Source organism: Caenorhabditis briggsae (genome assembly GCF_000004555.2).
Source record: "Caenorhabditis briggsae complete genome, chrX, whole genome shotgun sequence".
NCBI classification, from domain to species: Eukaryota; Metazoa; Nematoda; class Chromadorea; order Rhabditida; family Rhabditidae; genus Caenorhabditis; species Caenorhabditis briggsae.
In genome coordinates, this window is record NC_013491.2 from 20,192,991 (window position 1) to 20,202,806 (window position 9,816).

At 37.8% G+C, this 9,816-nt stretch overlaps 2 protein-coding genes across 2 annotated transcripts; one reads left to right on the top strand and one right to left on the bottom strand.

Annotated features, from left to right (window-relative positions):
• Positions 1-1,393: 1,393 nt before the first annotated feature.
• On the top strand, positions 1,394-6,163 carry CBG28113 (the record flags this gene model as incomplete). Its single annotated transcript, XM_045240669.1, has 20 exons — positions 1,394-1,465; positions 1,510-1,713; positions 1,758-1,844; positions 1,893-1,940; positions 1,997-2,062; positions 2,172-2,267; positions 2,387-2,488; positions 2,622-2,720; positions 3,074-3,193; positions 3,768-3,887; positions 4,052-4,165; positions 4,242-4,352; positions 4,501-4,611; positions 4,731-4,820; positions 4,863-4,964; positions 5,103-5,159; positions 5,239-5,355; positions 5,472-5,570; positions 5,706-5,741; positions 6,119-6,163. The coding sequence occupies 20 exons, from the start codon at positions 1,394-1,396 to the stop codon at positions 6,161-6,163; spliced, it is 1,896 nt and encodes a 631-aa protein (XP_045098699.1).
• An 863-nt stretch (positions 6,164-7,026) lies between these two features.
• Positions 7,027-8,586, bottom strand: CBG28114 (the record flags this gene model as incomplete). Its single annotated transcript, XM_045240671.1, has 8 exons — positions 7,027-7,057; positions 7,122-7,295; positions 7,340-7,423; positions 7,472-7,778; positions 7,928-8,063; positions 8,110-8,196; positions 8,266-8,436; positions 8,482-8,586. The coding sequence occupies 8 exons, from the start codon at positions 8,584-8,586 to the stop codon at positions 7,027-7,029; spliced, it is 1,095 nt and encodes a 364-aa protein (XP_045098700.1).
• Positions 8,587-9,816: the final 1,230 nt, after the last annotated feature.

Here is a 9,816-nt window from a genome sequence, read left to right on the forward strand (position 1 = left end):
AAAATTTTGCGGGGAAAAAATGAGAAAACAAAAATAATGCAAGCGCGCCCCATGGCTAACAGCGTTCCAATTGGGACAGTTCGACTCCAACACCAAGTTATTTATTTATTTATTTATTGATTACGACCTTCCGTCGTGGAAAAAGAGAAAAAAGAGAAAAGGAATACAATACAATCACACAAAACACAGATACACGAATAACTAAACAACAAATAACTAACATAACTAACAAGTTCGATTCTGCCCTTGTTCTGTCTTGACACATGTTCGATTTTAGGTCTGTTCGATTTTGGAAGCGTTCGAATTCGTCGTACCCCCAATATCAGACTCCGAAAATCTCTAAAAAAGGAAGTAGAAAAATCATGAAAATGTTGAATATCGAGTCCTTTTGTGATGAGCTTCAGTAGAAATTAGCTCCCAACAAAAAGTGTCAGACTCTAATTGAATGCCACCCCCTAACACAGTGCCACCCCAGACCACCCCCGAACAATAGAGTGCCATGGCTATCTAATAGAGTTTTTACGGTATGTAAAACACAATAAGTTCTTAAGTGACATTGGTTCGTCACAGCTTCCCCTGTTGTTGTACTTTCCAATTTCGTTTTTCAGCAAAAACAAAACAGTTTCATAGCTTTGAAGACGTTTCTTTGAGCATCCTGCTTAAAATATTTTAGCATCATTTTTTCTTATCAGTTTCTGAAAAAAGAAGAATTCAGCGAGTCGTGGGCAATTAATCTAAAAAGAGGGGTATTAAAACATATTTATAACCGTACAGTAGTTCTTTATTTTAAAATTTGAAGATCCAAAAAAAAAACTATTTTCCTCGGTCATCCTTTTTGTTTCTGATTAAAGTCTGTCAGTTGTTCTATCTGTTCAAAGAAATATCTTACACAACTTTTCCGGATCCTCTTCTTTCTATCTTTTTAATCTTCCTTCCCTCCTTCTCCAATTTTTGTGCCGATTTGTCTGTGTTGGTTAACAAAGCAGCGATGATGAACCTAATTTCTTTTTTTTTTCTCTATCGTTTTCATATTTTGCCCGTTAACGTAGTCTAGAAACGACTGTTCTAGGAAAGTGTTTAGTTTTTTTTTTCTAACCGAAACAGTACTTTTGTGAAAGGAACTGATAACCGTTTTTTTTGTTCTCCTTTTGTTCTCCACCCCTTCTTCGCTCACCAATTTTCACCGATAACACATTATTTTTGATTTGGAGAAGAAGACAAGTGACCGGCATCTCTTTTTTCTCTCCTTTTCATTTTTCATGAATTGATAAGAAATTTCCAGTGTTTTTCAAACCAATCGAGGGGACTACCGTATTTTTCGTCAATGCCTTCCAGTTTTAATTCCTTTTTTATTAATATTTTTCAACTGGTTACCATATTTTCAGAGTTTGTAATGCCTCGAAAATCAACAAAGAAGACAACGGAGGAGCAGCAGCAATCTCAAACTAATGGGAACCACGTTGATGTTAGTTTCACGGACATTTCTGTACCATAACCTTCCTATTTCAGCCAGGAAACGCGTTACAACCAGTTGAGGAACCTCAACAACAACATCTTCCATTGTGCCCTCAAACTGGAATGAATTTTGGAATGAATGGAATGTTCCGTATGAATCAGTACCACTGGAATCCTCACTTTTCTCTTCTGTTAACTCCGAATTTTCCTTATCATTATTTTAGCACAAATATGTTTGGATTCGGAGGATTTCAAATGGTATGCAAAGATTATCTAGTCATGAAACCGGGTTACAGTTTCAGGGAGGAACCAACTTCGGCGCTGTTCAACCAAGTCTTTTCCAGCAAAACCAACATCTTGTGCAGCATCAGATGAAAAGTATTTTTACAGTAAGAAAAGTTTAGATGATTCACATTCACAAGCTCAATACATTTCAGAATTATTACATTCAGTACATGATGAACTACAACTCAATGATGGCACAAGTGGGTTTGATTAATGAAACCAGAATAGTAACTTTAAGAAGTTCTGTAATTTCCAGAACATTTCAATGCAGTTATCGCAAACTCCGTTTGTTCCAGCTCTTGTACCAGAAGCAAATTCTAAGGTTTGTTCAGCTTCGTCCAGATGAAATTCGAAAAAAACTAGCTGCAGTAAAAAGTCAGAAGTTCTAAAATTTTGTGAATTCGGATTTTACTGATTCTGAAATTTTTTAGCGAAATCACAATGAAGATGAAAGCACTATTGCTCCCGAAAAGAAGAGAAATAAGAAAACCAACAAATCTGACGAATCGCTGCCAATTGTAGAAATGGTGGGTTTGGCCAAAAATGTTTCATCGAATTTTCTTGTTTCTTGCATTTTTAATATTTATTAACTTTGAAAACATAGTCTAAAATGTTTCTGAACTGATACGACAAAAACTAATTCCAGCAAGCAACCGAAGAAATTCTAGTTGATGTCGTATCACCGGATAATGCTTATCTTGTCAGCAGTCAACCTTTGAGTACCAGTACACAACCCGTAGAAAGAAAGGTTAATAAGAAAAAGCTTTCCTTTGTAATACTTTTTTCGATATCTAAAATTCATATTTAATGGGCATTTTTTGAGTTTTTTTTTCAGTTCATTTAAAAGTTACTTGTTCGGTTTGAATAAACGTATAATTCAGACTAACAAAACTGCTGTACGTCCTCCACAAGAAGGCATTTCAATGTCAATCGAAAAACTGCTTGGACTAAACGTGGACGACGGACCTGCTCCAAAAAAAGTGAGCTGTGAATAAAACAAACACACGGGGTTATTGGGTTTAAAGCATACTTGAAAAATTAGGATAATAAGACCGCAGTTTTCAGAACACGGTCCGGCCCCCAGTGGGTCCGGGTTTGAAAAAAATACTGTAAACCCAGGCCTGAAGAACTTTTTAAAAATGCCCGGCCCAGCCCAAATACCTTACCTTGAAAAAAAACCGTAAAAAGCCCTTCAACATTACTTTTGAATGTGGTTGAGAGCTCTGCAGGGAACGACGCAATACCTGTCGAAAACGTACGCCAAAATTTTTAAGAAATTGTTTTTTTTTTGTTGAAAATGATGCCTGGAGATATCCAAATTGGGATTTTTCAGAAACATACTTCTGATACAAAACTGACTAATGTTTCCCAACAACACGATATCATCGCTTCAAAATCACCGCCGAACGTGGTTGATTGCTCTACGGGAAACGATGTGAAAGCTGTTGAAAACGTACGCTTAATTTTTTAGAAACATTTTCCATTTTTTTCCAATTTAGGATTTTTACCATACAAGTGGATGGCCGGACCGGGCCGGACCGGCCCGCTTTCATTAAGACTTTTGGTCCGGCCCGGCCCGGCTTGCCGTCCGGCCCTCTCGGCCCGCATAGGACAACTTTTCGAAAAAAATTTTTTTCGAATGTGCCAAAATATTTATAATGGCACAAATATCAATCCAAATGCATAAAACCATCCGAAAAAGTCAATTTAATTGAATTTTTAGCAAAAAAATCAAACTTCATTAAGCCAAAGATGAAACTTTTTCTCTAATTACGACTTCAAAACAGTGTTTGTCGACAGTATCGGCCTCTTGTGTGGATTTTCATTCACTAAGAAGAAAAACCATCTTGAAAAATGATGATTCGCACTAAAATTTCAAAAATTTCAAAAAGCGGGCTGGCCCGCGGGCCGGCCATGTATATTTTTTTCCGGCCCGGCCCGGCCCGTTTTCAGAAAAATCTCAGCCCGCCCATGGTCAGGCCCGGCCCGCGGGCCGGCCATCTTTTCCACAAGTATGATTTTTACAGAAAAACAAGCCTGAAACAAAACTAACTGATGTCAGCCAACAAACCGGGAGCACCGCTTCAACAGCACCTTCTCGAATTGCGGGGAGCTCTTTAGGAAACAATGTGAAAGCAGTCGGAAACGTATGTTTAATATTGTATTGCATAGAGATATTAAAGTTTGCATTTTCACAGACTCAATAATCAAAAACAGACTCAAGAACCTAGCACAAAAAACAATTAATGTCCCCAATGTCCATTTCAATATTGTCACGTGTCGCAAGTGATTTATTACAATTTATCTACAGACTCAAGAATCAAAAATATCTGATGTTTGCCCACAAAACAATACCGTCACTTCAAAATCACCTCCGGATGTGGTTGAGAGTTCTTCGGAGAACGATGCAAAACTCGTCAAAAACGTACGCAAAATTATTTTAAAAATTTAGTTTTTGTTGAAACTGTTGCATAGTGATATTCAATTTTCGATTTTTACAGACTAAAGAACAAAAAATGGATGTATGCCAACAAGCCGGTGACAACGGTTCAACATCACCGCCGGATGTGGTCGAGAGCTCTTCGGAGAACGATGCAAAACTCGTCGAAAACGTACGTCTCGAATTTCAGAAATATGTTTTATATTTAGTGAATGATCAATTTCTCTCCTTCTTCTAGTACACGAAATAATTAATGTCCCAAACATCCATTTCTGCACTATTATGCGTCACAAGCTCTCTATTCCAAATTTTTTCTACAGACCCTAGAATCGGAAACTACTGTTAGCCAACAAAACAACATCAACGCTTCAACATCACCTCCGCATGTGGTTGAGAGCTCTTTAGGAACAAATGTGAAAGCCTTAGAAAATGTACGTCTCAAATTTTAGAAATACATGAATATCGTATTTTTGAGTATTTTTTAGCTATTATTTTTCTACCTTTTTAATTTTTTCCACGATTTTCACTGTTAATTTCAATTTACCTACAGACTCAAGAACCAAAACCGGATGCTCCTCAACAAAACAGTATCCCAGCACCGGCGGTTTTGATTGAGATCACATTTACTCTTGAAGATGAAGTGAGTGCAGTCAACAACACCGTCAACAGTATAAATTTCCAGACAGAGCTACGTACCTTACACGGCCAGTACCTGAAACAACCGAGGTGTTCTAGAACTCGAGAACTGTTATTTGAAGAATGGGCGCAAAGAATAGTGGAAGGCGTAAGTGGCTTGAAAGTTTGAAAACCTTGAATAAGAGTTGCTGATACGGATAAATTCAGAAATTTTATATTTTTGATTTTAGAAAATTATAGTGGTGAAAAAGATTGAGAATTAAAAAAAAACTAGTTTAAATTTCAGGAGAAGGATGATATCAAAATGAAAAAAGCATTGGCACTCTCAAGGTCCATCATTCGGGTAAGTAAATTAATTGTCTAGTGGGATGATTGACTCTGTAGAGAATTATTTTTGAAACAAAACCTTGAAATTTTTATAGAGTCGTACCCAACACCTAAAGACTAATTCTGATACAAACAAACCAACCGAGAATGAAATTGGAGGAGTGAAAAGAAAATTGGAAGCCGACCCTACTGGAAATCTAGCTCTGAAAACGGTATGACCATTGTTACTTTCAGAAAATCAGGTTTTCTGGAAATGTTTGTATTTTTTAAATTTTATGTGTTGGTAGCACCTTTTTAGAAAATTGATCAATATTCGGTGTAATTTCAGGCTCGAAAAGAACAAACCGAGTGTACACAGACAAATGCAAAAGCTCAACCAAATGGAGCTATCAACGAAGGAAACCAAGTTCCTCCCCAAGAACCTCAGGTGAGAACTCGGTCTAACTTCACGTCATCTGGTAATAAGATTTTTTTGAATTACCATGACTTTTTATTAATTTCTTGTTTTACAAGATTTAAGTATTACTCTTACATCTTTTTCATCTCAGTATTTGTCTTGCAGGTTCCAGATGACAAGGATTCTGAAGAAAAAGAGCCTGTAAGTTTGAAAGGGGGTTTCAAGCAAAATCTGAAACTAAGAACTTATTTTTTCTAACTTTTAACAAGTTTCATGTTCTACAATTACCCCACGCTCTCAACTTTTAGCTATTATATCTCGGTTTCTGTGAAAAATACGAAAACGTTGTCAACCGACAAATCATTTTTGACGCTATGATGAACATGTTGTCAATAGACAGCTTTTCCGATATCTCTTAATCTCTTACAGGAAATGAGATAAGTGAGCTGGAAGTTGACATATTGGAAGCATTGAATAAGAGCGTTTACGGTATATATGTTTTTTTCAATTTCATACCATACTTTTTTGTTTTCGATTAAATATAAAAGAAAAAACTTTAAACTAAATTTTTCTTTCAGATTCAACATGCTGAAAACGATGATGCAAAAAATCAAAAACTGTAGAGATATGGAAACTATGGATATTTAATGGTCTCTTTTGTGAAACAATATTTTGTGATTTCCTAGATGCTATTTAGTGACAAATATATGCAATTTGGTGATATACAGACCCATTTACCCCCTTACTTGTCTTCGAAAGACCGTCTTGATCTATATCCTCCATTTATTTTTCCTTTTAGTTTCTCCTCAGTGTTGCTGGCAAATTTTTCATTCACTTTCAAGTTATATCGTTTTATATGTATGTATTATTTTTTTCTTCGGATCAAAACTTTTAATTTTTTCCAACAAATCGCTTTACTTTCAAACAGTTTTACTGCAGCTCTGGGAGAATTTAGAAATTTTGATTTCAAGATGGGGAAAAAGAGAGAACGGGGAAAAATGTTGGAACTTTGAATCGGGTTGGAAAAACGTACAATCAATCGGGCGAATCTGTGGTCTTGATGGGTTTCGAGTTGAACCAAGAATTTGAAGAGAACCGATGGTGAGAAAAGATCAGAAGAAAGTTCAGCAAATAATTGGACAGGGATCATAAAAACGTGGTTTCTGGTAAAAAAATACAGTCTATATGGATGGTGACATGGTACAGTAATCTCGATGGGTGGCGGCATAGTACAGTAATATAGATTGGTAGTGGCATGATACAGTAATCTAGATGGGTGGTGGCATAGTAAAATACAAGGCATGTTTAGAACAAAGTTGTTTCAAGAAGGAAGACAGAATTGAATTCGAATCAGTGGTTTTGGAGAATGGAGAAGAAACAATTAATGTGAGAATAGAGTGGAGGGGAAATGAGAAAAAAAAATAGAATAAAATTATCACTTCAAATTGGAAAGTTTTGATTCTCTGAAGCGGAAGACAAGGCGTCCTTAGAATTGGAAGTTGGTCAATTGCAAGAGTCTGAAATCATTAATTAATTTTAATTTTCAGCATTCAAATATATCTTGTTTACATCCCAACTTACTCATTCTTGCTCTTGATTTTCTTCCGGTAAGTTCTCGGTCCCGATTCGTTTCCGTTTCCATTGCTTGACGCCAGAGATCCCACACCACTGTCACCAGATTCCTGCCGTTTGTGCAAGACCGCGGCTTTCGGCATTGGCTCTTGGTTTGGCGCCTTGACGACGATATACTCTGGACTGCAAAAATCCAATTTCAAAGGGTTAGAGAGCTATAGACTTACGGAACATACGGTCCGATTGTCTTCCATGCAGAGCGCGGGGCTGATGGCTCCGAAAAATTGGACGGTCCCGGATCGTTGGAGACACTGTAAAACAAGAACAAGCCAATTGACAACGACTCTCTGTGAATTAACCTGATGTCTTCCATTGCTTCCACCAACTCCTCCAACTGCCCTGAGCTCGATTGTGACCCCAACGGCTCTGCGCTTGATTGCGCCTCCATTCCCTCGTTCGACTCTCCCTGGGATTCCATTCTCAGTTCTCCTCTGTTTTGTTCCCTATAGGATTTGCATCTCGCCTTGAATTCAATCGCTCGTTTCTGCTTGCGGGTTAAATCAGTTTGTCCCGAGCCATTAGTAATCGAGCCATCAGCACGGACAACACCCTGGTGGTCTTCCCGAACGTCTCCCAAAACATTTTGCTGACGATGTTGCTGTTCGGCTGAAAAAGTTCAATTTTGTTGATTTTTTTCAAATGACTTATTTTTAAACTATGCAAACATCTCATATTTCCTAATGAGTGTTTATAAGGTTTTAGATTTGCTCTTTGATAACTTATATAACCGAAACGCAATCTTTTTGGTACCTTACCTGGTTGGAATCGTCCACGGGAGTTGTTCTGATGATAATAGCTCCGACGATGGTTGCGACGATTGGGACAGCAATTGTGGCAGCGATGGCGGTGGCGATCGTCGCGTCGGCGGTAATTGCCGCGATAGTTTCTGTTCTAAAAAGTTACCCATTATTCTTAATTTTTCTAGTTGTCTTTTTACCGATGGCCATCCCTGCTCCTGAAGCTGAAGACCCATGAGTGCTGGAGGATGTTGGAAATACATTGGAGGTTGCGGATACATCGGCGGCTGAAATATTCCGATTTCCCAATTTTTAGTCATATACAGTTCCCGCTCTCAACCAGTTTTGAAACTAACCTGGAATACTGGTGGTCCTTGCAACTCTCGTATCATCTCAGCCGTGAGTGGCCGATTGTGATTCATCATTTGCATTGGCAGATTGAAGACCATGGTGCCTCCAAAATAGGTCCCCATTCGCAGGATCTCCTTATTTTTGATCTCGAACGGAGACAATTGTTGTGCGGCTGGCTGAAATAGTTGGATTGATGATGGTTCTCAAATTCTAGTTCTTACCACCATGACCTGCTGGTCTGAAGGGGCTGAAGAAGCTGGAGCTGTATCTTTTGGAGTTTCTGCTCCGTCAAGCTGCTGGTGGGCTGGTTGAGCATCAGTGTTCATCGTTACCCAAAAAATACGATATTTATGAGGAACTTGAACTCAATTGAGAGTCATTCAATTCTGAAAGGAAAGAAGAAAATGAAAAACAAGAGCTATCAAAAGTAGCGTCAAAAAATGCAACTTTCAAAAAATGCGATTCTAGGAAAGTTGCATTCTCAAACGAACAAAGTTCCTCGCTAGAAAAGTCAGAGCAGGAGGCGTGTCGAGAAAAGTGGGCGGAGTCGGAAATCCACCAACGAGACAATCAGAGAAAAATGTGAGTTCTCTGGAACACATCAAATTTTTTTGTAACAAAGAAAAAGAAACATTGGGGGAGAGGGAGAGAGATAGAGATAGGGAGGGTCCATGAAGAAAGACAGTTCAAATGAGTCAGTAGAAAGGTTTGAAAGAGAAAACATAACAAATGTGTCTTGCTGCAAAATTTGAATAGACAGAAAGAATTGGGAAGGCAACGAAAATATTTCAGGAAAATGTACCCCAAGTTACTAAAACAATTATATCATGTTTCTTCTTTCAAGAAATCAGTAACAGGCTACCAAAAAAAGCAAAAAAAAAGAATAGGAAGTAGCTGGCTTCTAAAAGTTGGTGATGTCATTTGACATTGTTGCGAAAATTTTGCCTAATTGCATATCTGACCCTGCATTTATCAACTTGAATATACATCAAGATTTTGATATTTCAGTGCAATTAGTAACAACTATAGGATTTGCTATATTTGGAGAGTTGATTTTACAGTAGTTTGAGCAAAATGATTTCAAACATACTAAGAGACAAACTGAAAATGAAACCAAAATTATAATTTTATGATTTTAGAAACACAGGGTCTTAAGAAACAGGCAGAAACTTGAGGAAACAATCTCTCTTTTCCCTTAATTTATATCGTTTTCTGGTCAAATAGCTGCGGTTAAATACCCAGATTCCAAAAGGGCGGAGACTTTTAGGCCCCAAAGACCACAAGTACCATCCAGACACCAAAACATTGTCTGCGTACCACCTGTGGCTCCCCTTTTTGGTGGAAAAGGGACGCCGTTTTCCTGGTCCACAAAACATCTGTGGATACTTGAGAAAGGGAAAACGAGGAAAAACATAAAAGGACATCTTGCCGAAATCAACATGATTCCAAGTCTAAAAATCAGCACCTCTGGAGAAATATCAGTTTATAAAAAAATGGCGACTTCCTTTTTTAAAGCTAGGAGTTAGTTCGATTCGAACTATCGCTCAAAAAAATGA